This window comes from Heteronotia binoei, chromosome 4 (assembly GCF_032191835.1).
Source record: "Heteronotia binoei isolate CCM8104 ecotype False Entrance Well chromosome 4, APGP_CSIRO_Hbin_v1, whole genome shotgun sequence".
NCBI lineage: Eukaryota > Metazoa > Chordata > Lepidosauria > Squamata > Gekkonidae > Heteronotia > Heteronotia binoei.
This window is the reverse complement of record NC_083226.1, coordinates 1497293-1522754: the sequence shown is the minus strand read 5'-3', so window position 1 is coordinate 1522754 and position 25462 is coordinate 1497293. Positions and strand designations below refer to the sequence as shown.

Genomic DNA, 25462 nt, shown 5'->3' with positions numbered 1-25462 from the left:
TCCTGACTTCAGACTGAAGAGCTGCTTGCTCACTGGAAGAGCACCGTGGATTGGGGCAGTTCAAGCAACCCACCTGCTTTGCAGAACTTGGAATAACAGAAATGAGAAAGAGAAGGGAAGCAAGAGAAGGTTGCAGGTCAAAATATTTGGATGAAGTTGGTTTGGGTCATGAGGAGTGGACATAGGTCGTCCAAAGGACCGTTCAACGACTCTGTTTGTCCAGCCCAGCTAGGACTTAGTGCGGGTGCCTTACCCGTTCCCTTCCATCCTCAGGGTCTCTGGATACATCCCGTCATCATTTTGTGTCATACAACATGCTGTACTTCATCAGACAGCTCTCCTGCTTCGGTGCCCCCTTCAATTGCTTGGCTAAGTGAGCCCCCCGCAGCCTGCTCACTGTCTGTCTGTCTATCCGTTGCAGCTTCCCTGCTGGTTGGCCTCTGGGTTGGGTGCCCTTTCCTCCCCTCCTTTGTCTTCTGCCAATTCCGTTTAATCTGCTGCGTATCTCCGGCTGCATCATACTTTTGCTGTGGAAGGGGACGCCCTTTCACTCCCCCCCCCGCCCCCTGGGTGATTCAAAGCTGATCATGTGGATGTGCAACCATGACAATGCAATGTTTTTGATGACTGTTGCCCGGCAGGGCCCCGAAAACTAAACCCTCTGTTTTTCTGTCTCAGCCACAGAGCAACAACAAAGCCAGTGTAGTAAGCCCCGGCAAAGACACCCCCCCAGTGCAGATGGCCATGGTATCTTTCCCAACCATTTCTTTGTCCTGGTTTTGGTTCCCCTCCTTTTGGCTTTTTGGCTCCTGCCTGTGCTGCTCTGTGTTTTGGCTTAGCTCTGTCTGTGTTCCCTTCCGCCTGGGATCCTCCCAGCCCTCCTCCCTGGCAAGGAAGAGGGGGCAAGAGTGTGGGGTCTGTCTGCGGGGCTTCCATCTTGTCTGGAGGGCTCTCCTCACCTAGGTGCCTGGTGGTGATGGAGCGGGCCAGGACATCTGCTCTCCTGGGGTGGGGGCGGGGGAGAGGGAGAAGGTTCCCTGTGGTTCCCCACTCCTCCCTTCTTCCATCTTGGACCTCTCAGCCCAAATGCCACTCTTGCTGGTGACCCTGAGAGAGGAGATGGGTGGGTGGGAGGACGGGCAAGTGGGCACAGTGATGCTGCCTCATTGCTTGAGGGAGGGAAGCTGCAGGGCCCCAGATGGGAGTGAACTGGGGTGGGGCAAAGGACTGTCCCCCTCTCCTCCTGGAACCCAGGAAGGAGTGCTGATGGGAAGCGCTTGGAGACCAGACAGATGCTTTCCACTCTGTGTGATGCTTCCGAGAGGTCTTTTTTTCTTCTGGGACATTTCATGATTTGAGCCCCTCCCCGCACTACCCCATCCCATCCCGGCTTCCCCAAGCGGCTGCTGCTGTGGTGCTCCACAGACACCCCCCCCCCCGCCCCATCCTGTCTCTCTTTGGATGCTGCATTTGACTCAAACTGGGACTTTGAAAGCTCTCTGCCCGAGCGGCTCTTTGTGGCAGATCGCTGGGTGACCCGGCTGCCGTTTTGGGAGGGGGATTATGGATGTCCCTCGAGAGAGAAAGAGCGACCAGAACACTTTGTGTGGAGGGGGCACGAAGACAAAGCCTTGCTGCGGATGATCTGTTGGCTCCAGGAAAAACGCTTTCAAAAGGACACCCCCCCCCCACAGGAGGCCCATCTGGCTGAACTGATGGCTTGCCCTTGGGCCAGAGATTCCTGTCCGGGCCCTGGGCACAGCTGAGAAGGGGCCTGCAACAAATCGGGGCTTGGCAAGGCAAACGTGGCTTTGTCTTCAGGTTCCTTTGCTGATTGCCCTGGCGTCTTTGTCTCTCTCTGACCTCCTGAGCAGCCCCATGGGAGGGGGGCCATGTGTGTGCTCTCCCCCACCTCCTAGGATAGAAGCGTTTGTGGTTTGCTCTTGTTTGTCCCTTTGCTCTCCCAACAGACGCCACGCAGAGGGAGGCAAGACTTGGAGCTGGAATCTGATTCTTTTATTTGCTGTTCTCTTTCAATTAGGAACCACAAACTACTGTTGTCCACAATGCTAATGATGGTGTGAAGGTAAGGGGCAGCTCACAAAGGGCCTTCAGAGTCCCAAACATCCCTCCCTTTTGCCACCCCCACCCCCCAAAGAAAAGTGAATATCTGAGGCAGGTGCAGCAGAACAAGGTGTTTGAATCGGCTGTGCCACTTCGCTTGGCCTGCTGGGTGCTAGAGCCGAGTGCTTCTCAGTGGATGGGGAGAAGCCCTCCTTGAACACAAGGAGAGGCACACAGCAGGCCAAAGGCAACACGTTTGAATGGGACCTCCCTGTGCTGATCTCCTATTCTCCCAGAGTTTTTAAACATTCAAAAATGTGACCACTGGTCTTCATTGTTGAGCAGTACAGTCCATTCTGCTGCCTCATGGTGCTGCATGTATCTGCCAGGCCTTGGAGCGTGCGCAGACTGGCAATTCTGTGTGCTCCCTGCTGTGCAACGTTGCATGAGGAGATGACTGTGCATTCTGACCTTATTAATGCGCTACCCTTCCTGGATTTCTTGCATAGAAGTTTAACAAACTAGAGAGAGGTATGTGCTTCTGTGTGGTCCCTCCAGGCGGAGGTCTCTAAGGGTGGCATTCCAGGTTATGAGACACATGCTGCTGCTGCTGCTGAAAACGGCAGCCTTGTGCTGCATCGTTCTCCCCCCCACCCTCACCTCCATCAGATGTGTCAAAGAGTTGTCCCGTGTCCTAATCTCTTCACATTGTGTGTGTTCCCTCCCCTGCCAGCAGCCGCCAGTGTTGTGGCATGGGGAAATGCACAACGTAAGTTTCGGCCTTTTGCTCTCCCTGTTCCCGGCCATTCTCCCTGTCGCCTCACCTTCATCGTTTAAGCCTCTTTCTTTTCCTGCCACTGTTAGATTTTGTGCCATCGCATCCTCCGCAGCTTCCCTCACCTCACGTCTATGTAGGGAAATCCCGTACAGAAGAGCTGAACCTGGCCTGTAGCATGACCCTGGAGTATTGTTCCTTCGTGATGCTGTCCCAAGGTTTTTTCTTCCTCACCCCACCCCCCACCCCCAATATCCACTTACTCCATATCATCAGTATCCAGGTGCATGGATGCCATTCCAAATAATTCGACGTTTGGTAGAAACAATTGTAAAGATACCGGTTCCAGTATCCGGCAGAGGGAAGCCTCCAGATCCAGGGAAACCCAATGGCTTGTTGTAGGGCACAACAGATAAAAAGCAAAACATGAATCCAAACCAAACGATTTGAGTACAAATCTGGCCACTTGCAGCCGTAGCAGGACTGCTTTTGCTGGCCTTGTGGAATCCAGAACACAGGTGGCCTGGGAGACAGGAGGCGGTTTCAGTCTGGTGTAATCCTGACCAGGAACCCTCATTTCAGCCCCGTCTCTGTTGGCATTTTCCATGAAGCAGGATTCCAGCGCTGGTTGCTTTCACAGGTGTAAGAATCCTCCATTGAATGCTGCCGCAGGATAGATCTTTCCTGGTTCCACCCCATTATTTGTAGCTCCTCTTCTGTTTTCATTTCTGGATTTAATTATTATTTTAAAACCTGTGAATGCAGCTGCAGTAAAAGAAAGGAAAAGACAGGAGTGAAATAATCAAAGCCCAACTTTGTACAAAGGGGAGGCAAATAACCCATATCATCCAGTGGGCTAAACTGTTGGTCTGAAGCAGTAGAACAAAGTTGGAGTCCAGTAGCACCTTTAAGACCAACAAAGTTATATTCAGAATGGAAGGTTTGGTATGCATGCATTTCATGGTATGCATTTCAGACAATGAAATGGGGTACAGTGAAATTAAATCAGAACTTCAACAATTGATTCAAATGAAAATGCCTGAATAAATATTTAAGCTTCAGCTACCTCTCTGATGTTAAAGAACAGGGTGAACTCTAGCAGGGCCTCCCTCAGGAGGTTGTGGTGGCCCTGGGTTTGGGGTTCCAGCAGTGTAGGGCTTCAATATCATATCCAGCATCATGTATTGTGCTTGGAAATAAGCTAACGGCTGGTGCAGCTGACCCAGAAGAGGTTTAATATGACCCCCCTCTGCTGACCTCCCCCTAACCAGCAGATGAGCAACCAAAGTTTATGATTTCTACACCATCCAAAAGGGATGCTCCAAACAAATTGTGTTACAGTAGTCAATCCATACAGATACCAGCATATGGATGAGAGCCACCAGGTTGTTCATAGCATTGCCCTCTTACCTTCCTTGCTCCATTTCCCCTCTATCCTCTGTGTCCCTCTGTGCCTCCTTGTCTTGTGATGAGCTGATTTTTCCATCTACCAACATTCTGCCTTGCAGGGTTCCACAGAGAGCTGCAACACGACCACGGAAGACGAGGACCTGAAGGGTAGGTGCCTCCCTTGCCAGTAAGCAAGCAATAAAAGGATTTGTATTAAGAATTTTATAGCAAGAAGATGAAAACTAACTGACCAAAAAGGATAAAGATAAAAATATAGAGCCAAAAGAAGAAGAAAAAAGAAAATATTAAAAAGAATATTTAAAAATTACAAAGACAAAGAAATATACAGAAAAAACTTCTGATCTTCTCTACAAGTATAAGTAAACTTGCAAACCTAACACTTACTCTGTTAATGCAACCAAATATTAATTCTCTTTTCCCTATTAATTTTTTAAAAAATTCTCCCTTGTGCATCAAATCCACAAGTCATCAGTTCATTTTTTCCCCATTTCATGCAAAAAGTCTGTAAGGGATTTCCAATTGGCTACTTCTTTGATCAGAGAAAATGTCTTTTCTCTGATCAAAGAAGTAAGCTTAGCCATTTCTGCAAGTTCCATCCTCCTCACCAGCCATTCCTCTGTTGTGGGTAATGTTGAAGTTTTCCATTTTTGTGCATATAGTAATCTCACTGCCGTTGTCATGTATAAGAATAAAATTCCATGACTTTTTCAAACTGCTTATTAGACCCCAAAGAAATGCCTCTGGGCTCATGTGTGCTTTAATTTTCAGAATCTTCTGAATTAAGAAGTAGATTTTCACCCTGCCTTCTCTCTTAGAGCAGCTTACAATCACCTTTATCTTCTTCCAAATTTTAAGCCTTTTTGCAAATCCACCATAAATTCTTTTCATGATGTTCACATTTCCAACATCTATTTGAAATATTTTTATACATTTTAGCCAATTTCTCTGGTGTCATATACCATTGGTACATCATTTTATTTAAAAACTTCTTTCGGAGTAGCACTTAATGTAAATTTAAAGACCCTTTTTCCATATATTTTCCCATTTGTATATTATATCCAAAAATTTCCATCCATTTTATCATACATTCTTTTACATGTTCTTCCTTTTTCTCAAACTTTAATAATAATAATTTATAATTTTACCAATAACATGTTCATCATTTGTATGTTCTGCTTCTAATTCAGTTTTAGATTGTTCAAAACCATAAAGGGGTTTTTAGTCAAATTTGAACCTTTCTTGTAATTGCGCATTTTAAAAAATTGGAAAGTATATCCTTCTATAGTCAAATCTTCTCGTAATTTCATTTTGCATTCCCTTTTAGAGAAACCTGTTATATCCCAATACATTCATCTTCAGTCTTCTGTACATTTCCACATTGGGACTGCACTTATGCAGGCAGCTACCAAGGACTCTCTACAGCGATTTCCCCTTTTAAAAAAAAAACACTAAGGGGAGAGCTGCGAAACCTGTTGGAGCTCCTCTTCCCACTGAGACGGCCACGTGCTCCTCGGGGAGGGACTCCTCCCCCTTCCCTCAGTCCTTTCTTTACAGCTGCATCATGAGGACATATTTCTACAGCTAGAAAATTCGTGAGTCTTTCTTCAAAAAAAGAAATTTGGTATTGATTATTTCACAGAAATCTCTGTTGAAGAAGTGTGCCCAATGTGGGACCGAAATGACTCACTCACGTGAGCACTTACTCTGCTTTCTCTATCTGGCTGATGCCGACAACACTGCCATATGCAAAATATGCTTAAGAACATGAGAGAAGCCCTGTTGTATCAGGCCAATGGCCCCTCCAATCCAACACTCTGTGTCACACAGTGGCCAAAAAATCCAGGTGCCATCAGGAAGTCCATCAGTGGGGCCAGGACACTAGAAGCCCTCCCACTGTGCCCCCCCCCCCCCAGCACCAAGAATATAGAGCATCACTGCCCCAGACATAAGAACATAAGAGAAGCCATGCTGGATCTGGCCAGTGGCCCATCCAGTCCAACACGCTGTGTCACACAGCGGCCAAAAACCCAGGTGCCATCAGGAGGTCCATCAGTGGGGCCAGGACATTAGAAGTTCTCACACTGTTGTCCCTCCCAAGCACAGAGAATACAGAGCATCAGTGCCCCAGACAGAGTTCCAACAATAAGCTGTGGCTAATAGTCTTGCAGCATACTCCTAAAGCCCACTCTGATTGAGTGGCACAGCTCAGGGCTTGTCTTTGGAGAAGGTGCTTTCCTGCTCTAGTGAGTCAGTGGCAAAGTCTTCTACCTCGTTTTAGAGCATAATGAATCATTGCCCACTTAAAGTACCTGCCAAGATCAGGAATTTTATGAGTCTGCATTCTAGCACCTCGGTTCCATCCGTTCCGGGCACTGAACTGAACATTCCCTGTTCAGACTTCAGATGAGTGCTTCTCAGAACCTCCACCCAAGAAGGCGCATTCCAAGTCGAACCATAAGGAGCAACAATGTTCCCTTTCCAAGAAGTGACCTGAACCAAGCATCTGGATGTCAACCAACACCAAGCTGGTTCCAATAAAACCAAATATAATTCCAATGCCTCCCCTCAGGCTTCACCATTGCTTTTCTTATTGGAGAGAGGAGGAGAAGATGATGATATTGGATTTATATTCCGCCCTGTACTCTGAATCTCAGAGTCTCAGAGCAGTCACAATCTCCTTTACCTTCCTCCCCCACAACAGACACCTTGTGAGGTGTGTGGGGCTGAGAGAGCTCTCACTGAAGCTGCCCTTTCAAGGACAACTGCAAGAGCTATGGCTGACCCAAGGCCATTCCAGCAGCTGCAAGTGGAGGAGTGGGGAATCGAACCCGGTTCTCCCAGATAAGAGTCCACACACTTAACCACAACACCAAACTGGTTACCTGTTCCAGCATCAAACCAGCCTTCAGCTTCAGCTTCTCCAGTTCTGTGGCAAGGTTCTGAACTGCCACCTCCAGACTTTCAGAGGCTCTAGTCTCAATCACCTTACTTAGATGAAGAAGACTGCAGATTTATACCCTGCCCTTCTCTCTGAATCAGAGACTCAGAGTGGCTTACAATCTCCTATATCTTCTCCCCCCACAACAGACACCTTGTGAGGTGGGTGGGGCTGAGAGGGCTCTCACAGCAGCTGCCCTTTCAAGGACAACTCTGACAGCTATGGTTGACCAAAGGCAATTCCAGCAGCTGCAGGTGGAGAAGTGGGGAATCAAACCCGGTTCTCCCAGATAAGAATCTGCACACTTAACCACTACACCAAACTGGCTAGATACCCTCATCAAAACCAAGGGCATTGCAGTATCCTCCACAGTGACCTTTTCAAGGGTCAGTGAATCAAGGCAGACATAGGCCTAATCATAGCCTAAGCGAGCAGGATCATTACAACAACCACTACTCAGAGAGCAGCAACAGACCATGAAAGGGCCTTTCTGAGTAGAATCATTGGTGAATCTTACACCTGTCTTCTTTTAAGGGCTTTCAGAGAGAGAGAATCACCACAGATAGTTGGGTTAGCCATAGTCAGGGTACATTTCTTCCCTCCGACCCTGCTGTGAGTTGATAGACAAATTCTTCATGATACTTGTAGCAGCTCAGGAGGGCTGAGGGAAGGGGGGGGGGCCCTCCACCCCTCCCCTCTCTGTGGAGCATGCCCCCTGTAGAGCATGTGACCATTTGAGTGGGAGGGGCTCCCATCTTAGGGGGGGTTAGGAAAAAGCTGTAGAGAGCCTCCGGTGGCTGGCCTGTGCAAGCAGTCCCAATGTGTGCCTGCACAGAAGACATCTTAGATGAGCAACAGCTACAGGTAAGTGCGATACTGTTTTAACTAATCAAGTTTAGTTACGTTTCTTGTCTACAAAAAACTTATTGTGTGGATAACCACAAGTGTGTTTTCAGACATAACCCAAGTTCATATTTATTCCATATTCTCAGGATGGCACATCTAACAGGATGATTTTTAAAATCCACATTAACCTTAACATTATCATACCGCAAATAGCTGTGCCAACCAAATCTTCAAATCGTGGCCTTCTAACTCCAATAATTTTTTGATCTTCATCGTGGTCTCTGTGCAGTCCCACACATGTGTTTCCTGACCTCGCAGAATTCAAAGGTAGCCTAGGCGTTTATTTTGGCGTGCATTCCCTCTCGATCTGGGGACCAGGCATCCACTGCACATGCTTGGAGCGAGGGGAAGGCGCTCCACCCACCCAGTTTCTTAACCGCCATTCGGATTAGACCTACTGCGTTGCGTCTCCTCAACCTCGTTGTGTTTTTCTTCAATTCTTCTCCGACGATCTCTTTTTCTTCATTCTTTGACTGGTATCGTTATTTAAAAAAAAGACTTCATCTTCTTTACTATTACCCCTTCCCGACCCCCTCCATGGGCTTACGGAAGGGAAGGACCCCAAAACAACTTTTAAAAAGTGCATCCGGTGTGGGACCAAAATGCCCTCAACCGACAGACACTCTTAGTGCTTATTTTGTTTGGGGGAGACCCACAAGATCGACACCTGTGTTCATTGTAGCCAGTTTAGAAAACAGGCCAAAAAGAACCGTGCTGCTCGACTCAAAAGCCATCTTCTGGAATCTTCGCTGTGGCCTATAATGCCCCACTATTCTGAGTCTCATACTTCGCCACCTTCCCTGACTCCACAAAGGGATGTAGTTCGATCGGCAGCTTCCGTGGCATCGGCTCCCAGTAAGCATAAGTCTGGAGAACATACCAAGAAATCTGACGACTCCAACAAAAAACACCGATTGGAATCGTCTTCTAAACGTCACTCGGATTCAACTTCGAAATCCATGACAAAGACTGACCATAAGTCCTCGGATTCGAGACCCTCCGACCATACCATGGCATCGACCTCGCACTCGGTGGTTGCATCTACCTCGGCTACGGCATGGACGGCACTGACTGTTCCAGCGGAACTCTCAACTCCTACTGATGTCATAATGGACAAGGTCATCCGTATCCAATCGCGGTCTCCCTCTGTTTACGAATCTCTGCCAGAAAACATCCTTGCTACTGAATCCTTGTAACCATCGCTTCTACTTCGAGGTCAGCAAGCTAATCTCCTTGGTGTCCACTCGTTCCGGGAAGTGTTGGTGCCTCGCACCCTCAAGGGTTCAGCTGTCTCTCCGCTATATTGAGAGTCTTCAACTCAAGCCCATGATAGTCTTCTTTCTAGATCCTCGCTACATGGCTCACCAACTCACAAAGATCTGTCCACACAAATCTATACTGACCCACGGTCTCCAAGCCGACGCAGGGATCGTTATTTGTACTATAGTCCATCACGGTCCAAATCACCTCCGTCCCCACATCGGTACCAGCACTATAGGTTTTCTAGATCGCCATCCCACGAGCTCCATTGACCTCGGTACCGTGAGGAGCTCTTCCAACCTAGGTACCGTGAACCAGTATCACGAAGACATGTACCATACTCGGTACCATGAGGAAACTTACTACCCCTCATCTCCTCATCGACCCCGACATTACAGTCAGGATTCGAAACCACTATCACCGGCACCCTCAATGTCTGCTCTCTCGGTTCCATCGAAACAGCAGATGGACCAACCTGATCAACCTACCCTTCCGGGTAAGGCTATATCGCTACCGAGCAAGCCCTTACATGACCGCCTTACGACTCCCATGAATGTTTCTGAGGATTCCAAGGCTGAGCACTCTGATTCGTCTCAATTTACAGCATCCACAACAGCATCACCTGTTTACCAAACAGCATCACCTGTTTTACCAAACCGGCTGATCTCTCAGCATCCAAAGGATCCAAGGCTTACTTAGACCTGCTTACCAACATGGCGAATACTCTCAATATAAAACTCACTACTGATTTACTGAGAGTATCAGATGTGGTCCATGATCTAGTCCATGCTGACTTACCTGTGGGCTCCTTCCTTCCTATGCTCCCTGTTCACCTTGAAGGCCTAAAAGTGGCTTGGGATAAGCCCGCGTCGGTTCCACCTATATCTAAAAGGATTGAATCCTTATATAAAATCCATGCACTAAATTCTTATTCAATCATCCTGCACCCAACTCCATGATTGTTCACTCCTCATCAAAATCCGAACAAACACGTCATCCAGTCCGACCTGAGAAAGAGGGAAAGAAACTTGACACTTTAGGGAGAAAAATTTACTCCCTCTCTACTGCCACCTCTAAAATTCATAATTATTTGGCATATTTTTCACCCTACACCTTTAATTTGACGTCCCAACTTACTACACTAGTTCCGTCTCTGCCTGATTCTGCATAGAAACAAGCATCACAAATCCTGCAAGAGCTCTCCAAAGTTAGCACACAACAGATTAACTCAGTTCGTCATGCTGTGGCTTGCTCATCCAGAACCATGGCCACATCCATCGCCTTGCACCACCATGCCTGGCTTCGATCCTCCTTTTTGCAACAGGACATCAAATTTAAAATTGAAGACTTGCCCTTTGATGGTCAGGACCTTTTTAATGCTTCAACTGATGACATCCTGACCACTGTCGATGACAGTAGAAAAAGAGCTAGTAGATTGGGAGTAAGTCAACAACAGTCTCAACCTAATTGGCAGAGAGTCTGGAAACCATCCTATTATAAACGTCCCCGCTCACCAAAACAGGCTGACTATTGGAAGCGCAAAGCTCCGCCAACTAAGCAACCTTTCCATCAATGGCCTCGTACACAGACCACAAAGAAGGCGACTCCCGCTTCAAAACAGTCTCTTTGACTTCCTCATACCATCTCCTCTTCAACCACAACATCTTTCCAGCATCACGAGACTGCTTCCTTTTTACCCCAAGTGGGAATCCATAACATCAGATTCATGGGTCCTGGCGATAATCCACAGAGGCTACACCATAGAGTTCAATTCACCCCCGAGGCTCCATCGATTCATACGTACTCCTCAATCCCTCCCACTTCAAAGGGAGATCTCTGCCTTGCTGGACAAGACAGCCATAGAACCAGTTCCACCGCAGTTCCATCGCACAGGGTTCTATTCCCAATACTTTCTGGTTCCAAAGAGAGATGGAGGACAACGTCCAATCCTGGACCTTCGCAAGCTCAATTGCCATGTACAGTACAAAAAATTCCGCATGATTACCCTGCAGCCAGTTCTCCCGTTGATTCCAAAAGATGCTTGGATGGCATTGATATACTTTCAAGATGCCTTACCATCAACCATCACCACAGAAGATTCTTGAGGTTTGCCGTTGGGGACCAACACTACCAATTCCGCTCCCTTCCCTTCAGTCTATTGACTGCACCAAGAGTCTTCAAAAAGTGTATGGTGGTGGTGGGGGCGACGCTCCGCCAACAAAAAAAATCTCCATATATCCTTACATAGACGACTGGCTCATTGTGGCCCAATCCAAAGAGCAACTTCAGAAAGACATCTCAACCACTCTGTCTCTACTGTCTTCATTGGGTCTTCAGGTCAACTTGACAAAGTCCAACCTGATCCCAACACAGGACATTCAATTCATAGCTGCATGTCTATCCACGGTATCCCACAAGGCCTACCTCCCTGCAGACAGGGCCCTCCGCATTCAGTCTTTGACCGCTACCATCATATCACACCCTACCCAAACAGCCTTCATTTTTCAGCGCATGCTGGGACTTATAGCTGCCACAACCTCTGTCCTGTGCTTTGCGAGACTCCGCATGAGACCTCTACAACTATGGTTTGTATGGATGTTCTGCCCGCACCGACGACACCAAATGACTTTACTCACAGTTCCACAACACATTCTTTCATCTCTCGAATGGTGGAAAATGAAACATTATCTTCTGGCGGGAATGCCATTCCTAAGATCGCCCCCGTCGGCCATTGTCACGACCGATGCCTCGAGGTGGGGTTGGAGAGCCCACTTCGGGACCCTAACGGTACAAGGGCAGTGGACAAACTACGAGAAATCTCTACATATCAACTGCCTAGAACTCTGTGGTGGTCCACAGAGCACTCAAGTCATTTCTACCGTCTCTTCACAGTCTGCACATCCAGGTCACCTCAGACAACGTGGCAACTGTGTTTTATATTAATAGTCAGGGGGGCACTGCTTCTCTCCGACTTTGCAGATGGTCTTTAGCCCTCTGGCACTGGAGCATTGCTCACAACATATTCCTCACAGTTGTACACCTGCCGGGAATCCAGAATGTTCAAGCGGATGTACTAAATCGTCACCTTGTGAACGACCACGAATGGACCCTCAACCACAATTATCTTCTGACAGTATTCAGGACATTCGGGGTTCCAACCATAGACGTCTTTGCCTCTCTGGACAATGCACAATGCCCACGTTTTTACACTCGGGGCCCTCCATCCACACAATCCGTGGGAGATACCTTCTTCCACTCATGGTCAGGACCACTCCACTACCTGTTCCCTCCAGTCCCACTGATAACGAGAACACTTCAGAAAATCAGACTAAATCGAACCAACTGCATCCTCATCACTCCCTGGTGGCCCCACCAACCATGGTTCACCACCCTCCTTCTTCTGTCAAACAATGGGTTTCATTGCTTTCCCTTGGTTTGGGACTTAATGTCTCAACAGGATAGCAAAGTCCTGCACCACGACTGCCTGGAAAATCAATTTCTAGACTTCCCACCAGAAGTCCGATGTGTCCTCCTCAATGCCAGAAAGCCCTCTACTAGAAAATCCTCACAAAAGTGGAAGCGCTTTTCAGCATACATTGCTCAACACAACTTCCTTCCTGAATCATCCTCTGTGGCCCAAATTCTGTCATACACCTTGTCTTTATCAAACTCTGGGCTGGTCTACTCTTCTCTAAAGGTCCATATGGCTGCTATTTCAGCCCTTCATCCAGACATTGAAGCACCTTCTCTCATTCCGCTACAAAAGCCTTCCTAAAGGGCATTCTGCATCTTCACCCTCCCATTCGCCAACTATAACCCACATGGAGTTTATCTCTTGTTCTAAGCCAGTTGATGAAACCCCCATTTGAGCCGATGGCATCCATTCCACTGCATCTATTGTCTTGGAAGACGGCGTTGCTGGTGACACTCACATCTGGCAGGAGAGCCAGTGACGTTTGTGCCTTTCGGACGGACCCCCCATACACTCTTCCACCATGACAGAGTGGTGTTACGTCCTGACCCTACTTTCCTTATCACCTGGGGAAGTCGACCACACTGCCTTCCTTTTTTCAAAAACCCAGTGATGCCGGACAACAGACACTACATAATCTTGACGTAGTAGGGCCCTTGCTTTCTACATTGACAGGACTCGTCCCTTCCACAAGGACTCTAGACTCTTTGTAGCCTGTAGAACACATAAACAGGGCTACAAAATCTCAACCCAGAGATTTTCAAAGTGGGTTGTGGCTGCAATCGTTTTATGTTATCAATTGGCTAAACAACCCATACCTAAACACTTGCGAGCTCATTCCACCCGAGCCGTATCCACATCATCAGCCTTCTGTAGAGGTGTACCGATGTAGGACATCTGTGCCACTGCGGTCTGGTCTTCTCCATCTATGTTTGCCATGCACTACGCCCTAGATGTTTGTGCATGGCATGACGTATCCTTCGGGCAGGCTATGCTTCCCTCCATTTTTGACTGACGCCTCCAGCTCCATACCCTGTAAGTACAATATTTCATATCATTGTATGCATGCTTAACGTGTTCTTTCATTACAGAACCAGCACCCACCTACCATGCACTCCAGCTTACCAGTCACCCATGTGTGGGACTGCATAGAGACCATGATGAAGATAAACAGGTTGCTTACCTGTAACTGATGATCTTTGAGTGGTCATCTGTGCAGTCACACACGCCCGCCCAGCCTTCCCCGCTGCTGGTTTATTCTTCTTTCTACTAAAAAATTTTCTCTATACAGCGGCTAGAAGAAACTAGGTGGGTGGAGCACCTTCCCCTCGCTCCAGGCATGCGCAGTGGATACCTGCTTCCCAGATCGAGAGGGAATGCCAAAATAAACGCCTAGGCTAGCTTTGAATTCTTCGAGGTCAGGTTCATTTCCAGGCGGAAAACCCATGTGTGTGACTGCACAGATGACCAATCGAAGATCATCAGTTACAGGTAAGCAACCTGTTTTTTCTCAACAGAACTCATTCTTTCATCCAAACTAAAGAGCAAGCAGCAAAATATGGTTTCAAGTCAGGCAAACCCAGTCCTTCTCTTTCCCTTGCATCCTGTAAAATCTTATATTTAACTTGTGGTATATAAATTTAGATATATCCTTATGCCAGTGTTTAAATGTGATTCATCAGTTATCAAAGCAGGTATTGTCTGAAACAAAAATATTCTCCCCAACAAAGACAATCGCACTTTATCCCATGTCAATGTATCTTTTTAAACTTCATTCTGTGTCTCATTATAATTATTTTGAAATAACATACAATTCATATTTGTCAGTATAATACCCAGATATTTTGCTTTTTCCACCTTAACACCAGTTTGTTCATCAGTTTTGTTTGTTCTTGTATTTTCAAATTTTTGTTAACCATATTTGTTTTCTGTTTATTAATTTTAAAGCCCACTAATGCACCAAATTCTTTCAATGTAGCCATTGACAGTTCAGTTCCTTTTAAAGGATCTTCCAAAACTAATCCCAAGACTTCCAACACTAACAGCAAAGGTTTTTATTCCATTTATATCCCGCCCATTCCAAACGGACTCAGGGCAGCTAACAATCAAAATTAAACAACATCTCAATTTACAATTTAAAACAATGTTTATATTATGTATCTTTTTTAATCTTTACCCCCGGGGGGGATCCTCTCATCACATTTTTAATCTCTTTTCAGTACTTTGAGAAATAAGATAAACGGGGTTGGGGGGATAGAGGGCAGCCTTGTCTTATTCCTTTTTGAATCGCACATGGTTTAGATAAATCTCCATTTACAATTATTTATGCTCTTTGAAGTATAAATTGATTTTACCCATAAAATAAATTTTTATAAAATTCTCTCTAACATTCATATCTTCTAAAACTTTTAATACAAAAGTCCAGTTCAAATATCAAATGCTTTCTGCATCTCAAGAGAAATCAATGCAGTTTTTTTTAAATTATGTTTTTTCTAAGTACTCCAAAATATTTAAAACAACTCTGATCTTATTTTTCAACTGTCTTTTAGGTAAAAATCCACATTGATATTCTTTTCATGAATAAATTCTTGCAGAATTATTTTCAATCTTTCAGCCAGAATCAGAGTAAACAACTTGTGGTCATTATTCAATTAGAATATTGGTCTGTAATTTCTTGACCAAATTTCTTGTCTTGATCATCTTTAGGTATCAATATTATATTAGCCTCTTTCCAAGTCTGTGACATCTTTCCTACCTGTAAGACAGAATTCATCATAACTTGTAAAGGTTGTAAGATTCCATTTTCAAAGCACTTGTAATACAGACCTGAGAGCCAGGAGTTGTTCCTGGTTTAATTTTTTTTATAGCTTCTACAACTTATCATCATAGGGCTATACATAACTCATCTTTGTTCTTCTGTGATCTTAGGGTTTTTTTGTGATATTCATCAGTTTTCACCTCTGATACCTCTTGGCATTTATATAAAGTAGAATAATAATGAAAGAATGCTTTTTGGTTATTCTCATTGTCCGCTTTTACTTTATCTCCTTGTAATTTCAGTATAATTTTCTTTTTCCTTTCCTTTCTCAGTTTATACACCAACCATTATCCTGGTTTATTTGCAAATTCTAGTTTTGTTCCGTTTTGCATATTTCAATTTCATTTCCTTTTCTCTTACTGTTAACATGGATAGCTGTTGCAGTAGAAAAGATCCAGCTGGAACTCATTTGCATATTAGGCCACACCCTCTGGTGTCATTATTGTTTCACATAGGGCTTTTCTGTAGAAAAAGCCCAGGAGGAATTCATTTGCATATTAGGTCACAACTTGCATTCCTGTGCGTTCCTGCTCAAAAAAAGCCCTGATTATAGGAGACATATTTATATTCCCCAGAATTTTTTAATTCGTTCTTTTTTTTAATCTCATCTAAAATATTTTGTTAATTATGTTTTATTCAATGCCCTCTAATAAATGTTTTACTTGCATCCTAACGAATATACCAAAAAATATTGTGCAAATACACTATTAAATAGATTATACAAATTATATATTATTGTGTAGAAACATACAAAAATTATCATAAATTCACAGCATTTTAGCAACACAAAATCTCAGATATGTTTATTACAGGGAGGACCCCACAAAGTCTCTTATTCTCACAAAGAGAGTGCTACAACTCAAAAACAAAGTTCCAAAAGAGTCCCTCCGTTGCTTGTCGGCTACTGAAGGAAAACTGCTTGCCTTCACGCAACCACTGTTTTTTAATTGCGTTCCGCTGCTCCCTCAGCTTCCTCATAAGCCAACTGAGAAAAACAGATGTGACCAGTAAAAGCAGCCTCTAAAAAAGACAACAATATCAACAACCACACAAATACAGTTGATACACAACCTGAAATTACCAGCCAAGTTCCTCTCATACGCCCATTTCAATTTCTCATTTGACGGCTTAACCTTGCTGCAGACGCAGCGTTTTTTTAAAGAGATGGTCACAGCTGTTGTTAATCAGCCATTTAAAAAGAGAGACATTAACAAATGTATAAACAAATTATAACTACATACCCCAGAATCAACTTAAACAAACACTATATAAAACAAGAAAGACCATTATATTGATTGAGACTGAAGGGTTCAATGGTGTTTAGACGGTGACTCCACCTTGCCTCTTTTTGTAACAGAATTCTTTGCGTGTCACGCCCTCTGCTTTGATCAAGTTTCTGGCATTCCTCCCCTTCAGCATTTTACTGAGACAGATCATGGCTTGGAATCTTTAAAATTCTTTGTGATGCAAAAGGTTGAAATTGATAAAAGCAGAGGGTGTAACATCAATTTCAACCTTTTGTATCACAAAGAATTTTAAAGATCTTTCTTGTTTAAGCCGTCAAATGAGAAATTGAAATGGGCGTATGAGAGGAACTTGGCTGGTAATTTCAGGTTGTGTATCAACTGTATTTGTGTGGTTGTTGATATTGTTGTCTTTTTTAGAGGCTGCTTTTACTGGTCATGTCTGTTTTTTTCAGTTGGCTTATGAGGAAGCTGCGGGAGCAGCGGAACGCAATTAAAAACCGGTGGTTGCGTGAAGGCAAGCATTTTTCCTTCGGAAGCCGACAAGCAACGGAGGGACTCTTTTGGAACTTTGTTTTTGAGTCGTAGCACTCTCTTTGTGAGAATAAGAGACTTTGTGGGGTCCTCCCTGTAATAACATATCTGAGATATTGTGTTGCTAAAATGCTGTGAATTTATGATAATTTTTGTATGTTTCTACACAATAATATATAATTTGTATAATCTATTTAATAGTGTATTTGCACAATATTTTTTGGTATATTCGTTTCGTATATTGTGCTGTCATTGTTCTTTGCATTTACTTGCATCCTAGGCTGCTCTTAGATCAGTGCCTTTGTTTTGATTGATTTCAAAAAGTTATTTCAGTTTTTTCTTCCAGTCCTCATCAATTACTTCTTTTTGTAAAAGTGCTCTGTTTAATTTCCATCTAGGGCTGTCCTCAGGGTGTCTGGTGCCCAAGGCAAGGCCCCCACCATGCCACCCACACCCTTCCTCCCTCGCCTCCAGCAAGGGCGAGCGCCACAGTTGCGGCACCTGTGCCTCAGAGCACGTGTACTGTCCACTGCCATCACTCAACCTGGCTGCCATCACTTCTGGAAGTGATGATGGCTGGGCTGAGCAGCAGCAACCTGGTGATATGTGCGCTCTGAGGAGTAGGTGCCACACTGCTGCGCTCACCCATTTCCCTTGCCAAGGAGGCAAGGGTGGGGAGGGGGTCCAAATCAGCTCCCCCCCCAGGCCACATCCTGAGCAGCCTCCTAGGGCTGCCTAGTGGATGGGCTTGCCCTGTTTCCTGCTTCCTGGATTCCATCCAAAAGTACTAGGTTTTCTTTTAACATCAAAACTTACAGGATTATGATCCAAAAAGGTCTTTGGTAAAAACTCTACCTCTAGAGACCTTTAAAGACTACTAAACTAAGGTCTTTTCTACACTACACTTTAATCCTGGTTCAGTTCTGTCCCTGAACTGACATTCTACACTACACTCAAGTTCATCCCTGTTTTTATTGGGGCAGATGTTGTTTCCACACTATACTGAGTTCACCCCAATTTTGCCCCACGATTGTTCTGGGATATATGAATGCTGTTTTGCCCAGGGTTTTCCTGCAAGGCCAATGAAAGTGAATTGAACTCAGAGAAAACCCAGGTGGAGCTCCAAGTGTAGAAAGTGCCTAAGTCTCTTGAAACCCAGATCTGTTCTTGAAAAGATCTATGTCTGTCTGAGAAATAAGTGCATTCCCTTGAATTACCATTTTTCTGTCTCCATATATCAATCTGACCCCGATTGTCCATCAAATTAAAAAAAAGTGTTTGGCAATTTACCTTGCGTAATTTTAATCTTTCTTTTTCTGAAAGTCTGTCCATTTGTGGAGAAACAAAGCAAGAGAGTCTAAATCCACTGACATGTGGAGGAGTTTTCAGTGCCAGGTTCTCCTTTATCTGTTGACCTGCACTTTGTCTCAGTTGCAGATAGGAAGTAGCCTTCATGTTAAGGGGGCTTTAAGGAAATGGCTGGTTTCCAGATTTCATAGTGCTAAAATAGGCATTTTCTCTAAGCTTTCAAGCTTCTAGTAAGAGTTGTAACACTACTTGGGAACTGAACTGGTTCTGGTGGCTTCTGAGGGAGAAAAAATGACTCTCATCATGTTCCTTACACAACTCTCAAATGATTCCTTCTGGCACCATTCATAGCTTGGTTTAGCCAGCCAGGACTTAGGTATGTGAGTGATTCCTCACCTTCATTTGCTCCGCCCCCGTGCTTCTCTTTGCATCGGCACAAGCCATCGATTCCCCACCAGTCGCTCTGCAGCACCTCTTCGGGGCTACTTCCAATTCCTGTTGCGGCAACTGGAATGCCAAAAAACCAGCATCCTATTGCTGCGACAGTAATAGGAAGAAGCTGCGATATAAGAGACGCCCATGGAACAACTAGCGGGAAATCCATTGCTTGAGCCGGCACAGGGAGAAGAGCAGGGGCGAAGCAAATGCTGGTGAGGAATCACTCTTATAATACCAGGAAACTCCAGTACGGTTTTGTAGGCATGGGAGGAGAATATTGGAGGGAGGCACTGCTGTTTTGCCATGGATAGCTGCTTCCCAGGCAATGAGGCAACGGAAGAGAAGAACTTTGACAACATGGTTGTCTTGCTCCTAACCTGTCTGAAGCCATAGAGGAAGGACTGTGACTCGGTGGTAGAAGGTTCCTATTTCAGTCCCCAGCACCTCTGAGTAAAAGGATCAGTAGGAGGTGATGGGAAAGACCACTTCTGCCAGAGATCCTGGAAGGCGCCTGCCAGCCGGAATAGACAAGGTTGACCTTGCTGAACCAGTGGTCTGATTTGGGATAAGGCATCAAATAACATGTGGGGGCTCAGTGAGGTTTGTTAGCCTGATTCAGCAAGCAGCCACACTTCCACATTGCCTGGTCCAAAGCAGCTTTGGCCCAGACAGCTGGGTACCCTGAGTGGCAACCCCCAGTGGCAAGTGGCATGGCTGGGTGAAGTGGGAGCTCTGAGCTTTGTGACAGTGCCTAGGCCTGCCAAGGCATGATGGGGCAGGGGCATGGCTGTCTCATCTTCAACTGACCAACCACAAGCTTAATGTAGCTGTGCCCAGGATCAGAGGGTGAGGGTATGCTCTGAGCGTGAGGGAATGTGCTGGTGAGCAGGGTTGCCCCTGAGAGTGGAGAGATGGGCTAAGAGCCTATGGAAATGGTTGGAGGACAGCAGGAATCCCCAAAGTGTGCCTGGAGAAAAAGGGGGGCGGCTCTGTGAATTTGGTGCTATGGAAAAGTTTTTAACATAGGCAGATCAGATTAATTTGATATCTCAGTTCTTCTGTTAATCTGTTAGTGGTCCTTCAGCTGGTATTGCTCAGCAGCATAGTAGCGGCAGCCTCATCCTGCATTAGTTGTTGTAGGCCTGTTGAAAGAGTTCGGTTTTACAGGCCCTGTGGAATCGGGAGACGTCCCGCAGGGCTCTTATGGTCTCTGGGAGAACGTCCCATAACGCCACTGAGAAGGCCCTGGTCTGTGTAGAGCTTAGTCTGGCCTCTCTTGCTGAGGGGATGTTGGTAAGGTGCTCTAAGGGGAGGCTCCATTGCCCGCATGGCACAGCACATTCTGCTTTGCATGCCCAAAGTCCACAATTTAGTGGGAACAACCTGTGTCTGATACTTTGGGTTTCCACTGCCAGGGAGAGTAGCCTGGTGGCTTCATCTGTTCCTGACCATGTGTGTGAGATGCTGCTCTAGCTAATGTGCCAGGAAGGGGTAAGCAGGGCTGGAGCACAGGATGGGCTAGGCAGGGGGAGCTCGCTGGAGCAGGCTGCACTGGGGGTTTCCTTGGAACCTGTTGCCAGGAAACAGCATCTTTATTGGAGGAGCTCAAACACAGAAGCTGGCAAGGAAGGTCTTCTCCCCACCATGTGCTGCTCTTTGCCTGGGGTCCTCTCAACATTCAGCCAGCCAGCCTTCCTCTCCTCTCTTGCCAAGCCAATTCCTCCACCTCTTGACATGAGTGTAGCTTCTAGGTGAGCAATGGAAGACCTCCGTGCTGACGGGGGGGGGGGGGGGGATGGGAGCCTGTGGGCAGCTTGTCATGTGTAATCAGCCCCATTGCACATCTGTGGGGGAAGGAGTCCTCTTTGTCCTTGCCTGGCCAGACGTTTATACCAAGCATTATGGTTGCTTTGATGTCCTGTTTGGGTCTGTTTTATTTACTGAATGTGCATTTTTGTTTTATTTTGTATGTGTATGTGTTTTGTGTCTTTTTTGTTTGTTCGTTTTAATTTCATGCCATCCCAGCTCCCCCCCTCTCCATGGGGGACAGCGGCTCAGTGCCCGAAGGACGGAGTCTCTCTGAGAGCAAGCCCCAGACCGAGTCCCTGCACTCCCAGCTCTTTCTCTGTTACTCTGCGAGTAAGTCCACGGAGGGGGGGAGGCCCTCCAATGACAACGGCAGCCCTTCCCCGCCTCCACACACTCTCTCCCGCTCTCTCCATCTTCTCTATCTTCCTCTCCTCCTGCAATATTCTTCCGGAATATTGACTCTCATTTCTGAGGCTTAATCCAATCCTCCTTCTCTCCTGGAACTTCCCCTGCCCCACAGAACACTTCCCAAAGATGCTTCTCCTCCTCCTCCTTCTCCTCCTTCTCTTCACTCCCACCCCAAAAGAAAACAAAAATCTCACCCAGCTAACCTCATCCTTTCACCTTCTTAGATAAGATGCCATATTCTTTTCTTTTTCTTTCTTTCTTTTTGTTTTGTTTTTTTTTGGGGGGGGGGGAGGGGATTGCACATGGTTTTTGATTATGTGACTCTTTGGCAAAGGTGTGTCACTTCTGTGCCTGTGTCTGTCTGCCATCATTTTTTGACAGGAATATAATTCTCTCCAACTGTTGAATGGTTTTTAATACTCTCAAGTCTGCACTAACAGATGACAGAATCTCCCCTGAGTGACAGGGAAAAGGTAGCAGCCAGGGCCATGGTGGGCTGCTTCTTATGCAACACCCTTTCTGAAAGGAAAGCAACGCAGGAAGAACTGGAAAGCCACACAGTTGGATCCAGACTAACAGGAGGCGTTTCCATTGCCAGTAGGAAATTCCCGTCTCTCCCCCTTCCCAGGCCATCCACAAATCTCACTCAAATGCAGCATGGGCGGGGCAAACCTGGGGAGGAGGATTGGCAGAAATGCCGTCCTGGTTCCATTAGCAGAAAACGCAGTCTGGATCCTAGGCCATCGTGCCCATTGTCACTGATGGGGATGGCAACTGCATTCCTTTTGCTCTGCTTTTGAGGACTAGGCAGCTGTGACCGGCTGTGGCTTCCTCGCTGTATATCTAGGGTGGCATGCCCGTAATGCTGTTCTTTTTAAGCGGCTGTCCACACACTGGGGTGCCGTCCTTTTTCCAGCATGAATTCTGTGCAGGAAACGCGTAGGTCGTGTTAAAAACATCAATTTTCTTTTCTGCTTTTGCTGTCAAAGAGGCCTCCTGTTTTCAAGGGTGCTTTCAAAAGTGATCTGAGGAGGGACGGGCGAGGCAGGGCCGGAGCCTGGGGAGTCCGGGAAGAGGGCAGTGGGCAGACCCCTTGGCTGATCTCATGCCTGAAGTCCCCTTAGAGATCAGCTGTGAGCCAGGGGAACAGCTCTTCCAAGTGAAGACCTGCCTGTCTGGGAGATACAGAGCCCTGATGAGGGCAGATTTTGCAGCAAGGGAAGAATGGCAGACATCTCCAGGCATGGTCATTTTGGAAGCTCCTATCTCCTGCCTGCCTGGAGGTCTTTCTTCTTTCTGAATGAGCTGCTGTCTGCTGCTCTGTGCAGCTGGGCTGGGCTTCCAGGTGCTGGTGGGCAAGGCCAGCTGTGAGCCAGACCTCTCTGAGAATCTGCCCCCCCCCAGCTCAGCTGCTGATGTGTGGGAGGGTCAGCTGGGTCATCTTCCCCAGATGGGAGCAGATTTCAGCCGTAGAAAGGGGGTGGTCATCTCATTTCCATACCCTTGGAGATCCTCTTCTCTCCACACCGCCCCCCCCCCAAAGAAGCAGAAATCCCACCCAGCGGGAGTCGTGGGGCTCTCTTTCCTCCTATGGCTTGCTCTGGTTTGACCGATTTTGATATGGAGTTGTGGTTTTGTCCTCCTTCTAGTCTCACTGTGTTCCAGATCTCAAAGGCATCAGTTAGCATCCAGATGCTCGGGGGGGGGGGGGGATGTGGTTCACATGGGTTGGAGCTTTCTGTGTGTGTGTCTGCATGTGTATTCAGTGCAATCCTTATTTTGCTTTCTGATTTTTATTTTAATGCTTGCATTTGTTTTCCAGCCACTGCCATACAGTCTTGTGAAGAGAAACTTCTTGCCTGGGACAGCCCAGGGCAAACGGTGGAGTTGGATCGTGCTCAATCGGAGCCTGACCTAACTCCAGTAGTTCCATTTATGCTTAACAGTCCGCCATGTAAGTTAGCCATTGCGGAGCCTCAGCAGCAGGAGTAGAACCCCCCCCACCCCCCGCGTCCAGTGCCCTTGTCGTTCCACCTTCTCTTCCTCCTGCTCCCCATCATTTCTTCCAGGGAGGCATCCCTCTCCTCCTCCCTTTGCTTTCTGGCTGCTGGAGCTGGCCAATGAAAAGGAGGGCAGCCAATATTTAAGGCACCTGATTGGCCAGGAAGCTCCCTCCCTCCCAGCTTTTGTTCATTCCAAGGAGGCTTCCGGAGAGCTTCCGGAGGGTGGCTGGTGTTTCTGTTGACCTGCAGGTAGTCTGTCAGCACTTGCTTGGATGTGTGATGGTTGTAGGGGCTGCTTCTTGGACGTCAGCCAAGTCTCTGGACACAAGAGAACTTTCCCTTCCTCTCCCAAATTGCTAGAAGTCAAGGGCCTCCAGTGAAGCTGATGGGGCAGTAGATTCCGGGCAGGCAAAAAGGACAATGGTCCTTTATGCGGAGAGTGACTAAAATGTGAGATTTGCTGCTAGAGGGTGCAGCGATGAGGATGAAGCCAAGGGACTTGGGGATGTTCAGTCTGGAGAAGTGGCGGTTGAGGGGGGTGGGGGCATGAAGGGCAGGGAGCTGCAGCAGAGGAGAGGACTCACAATCATGGGTTTCAATGGCGGAAAGGTACTGGCTGGATATTAGGAACATTTTTTAACATTGAAGAGTTGTTCATTGGTGGAATGGACTTCCTGGGAAGGTGGTGAGCCCCCCCGCTCACTGACAGTCTCCAAGCAGCAGCTGGATGAATGCTTGTCAGGGATGCATTAGGCAGATCCAGCATTGAGAAGGGGGCTGCTCTAGATGTGTGGCTCCTTTCAACTCTATGCTGGCCACAGGCAGAGACAACTTTAAAAGGGGTGGAATTCCAGCAGGAGCTCCTTTGCATATTAGGCCATATCCCCCGATGCAGCCAATCCTCCAAGAGCTTACAACAAAGAGCCTTGTAAGCTCTCGGAGGATTGGCTACATCAGGAGGTGTGGCCTAATATGCAAAGGAGCTCCTGCTAGAATTCCACCTCTGGGGATTAGACAGATTTCATGGAGAGATACCTTCGTCTTCCAGAACAAGTGGACAGCCAGTGCAGATCTTTCAGCATCCAATACAGTCTCCGTATCCTGCCCCTGACATTAGCCCTTTTGCTGCATTTGGGGCCAGTTGACATTTCTGGACTGTTTTCAAAGGCAGCTCCACACAGAGCACATCATAGTAATTTGAGCTGGATGAAATCAGGACCAGATCACTGTGTCTAGATCATACTTTGTGAGGAAGGGCTGTACTGGCTAGCATATCAACCAAGGCTAGTAAGATTCTGTGTGCCACAATGGAAATTTGAGCTTCCAGCAGGATCCAACACCCCCCCTCCCCAAGATGGAGTTGCTGAGGCTGATGCTTACTCCCAAGTAAGCACAGTTGTGACCCAGCAAAGGTTTGACCTGGCACCCAAAAAGAGAGCCATGTGTAGGTGCCTAGAGACCCTCAAATGGAAGGGCATTCCATGCACGACGGACCACCACTGAAAAGGCCCTGCCTCTGGCTGCCTTCCCTGCATGCCCTCTGCCTGCTGCCCTGGCATGCATTTCACTTGTAAATTGAATGAAAGTGTCCAGCTGTAATTCCACAGACCAGAGCTCTGCTAACAGTACCACCCCTATTGATAGCTGCTGACCTCTGGCCTCTGAGTCACTGTTGAGGGAACGCACTCTGCCCTGGCCAAAAGGAGCATCCATTGGCAGGTTAGTGAAGACTAAAGCCTCCCCCCCCCCCCCCCCGCTGCTCTTTGCAGTGGTCTGATCAGCTTAGCTTGTAGTTTTCCTCCAACATTGGGCTGCTAAAGGGTCATTTTAAGGTGCAGGAAGGATCCACACTCTTTGCAGAGTGGAATGGTCCATTCAGCACCCCTGTTTTTGGTGATACTGTAGCTCTTACATTAATGGGCGTGAAAGTGGGTTCATGAGGTCCCAGGCCAGAGCTAAATCCAAAGTCTCTCACCAGGCAGGAGGTGTTTTGCAGATTGTCTTCTGCCATTGCACTGTCAAATTGGTGCTATTTGGGTCTGGAACACCCCGTCTCAGAAGTCACTGCAGGACAC

General features: G+C 46.8%; 1 protein-coding gene across 25 annotated transcripts in view; it reads left to right on the top strand.

Annotated features, from left to right (window-relative positions):
- The window catches only part of CAMK2G (calcium/calmodulin dependent protein kinase II gamma), a 279494-nt gene that overhangs the window by 240086 nt on the left and 13946 nt on the right, over window positions 1-25462 (top strand). For 5 of the 25 annotated variants that reach the window (XM_060236670.1, XM_060236668.1, XM_060236667.1 and 2 more), the window contains 5 exons: window positions 679-747; window positions 2042-2086; window positions 4348-4396; window positions 21193-21306; window positions 23207-23338. In XM_060236670.1, the coding sequence (XP_060092653.1) occupies window positions 679-747; window positions 2042-2086; window positions 4348-4396; window positions 21193-21306; window positions 23207-23338 (409 nt within the window). The remainder of the gene's footprint in view (window positions 1-678; window positions 748-2041; window positions 2087-4347; window positions 4397-21192; window positions 21307-23206; window positions 23339-25462) is intronic. The other 20 variants (XM_060236677.1, XM_060236674.1, XM_060236671.1 and 17 more) reach the window with 6 other exon arrangements.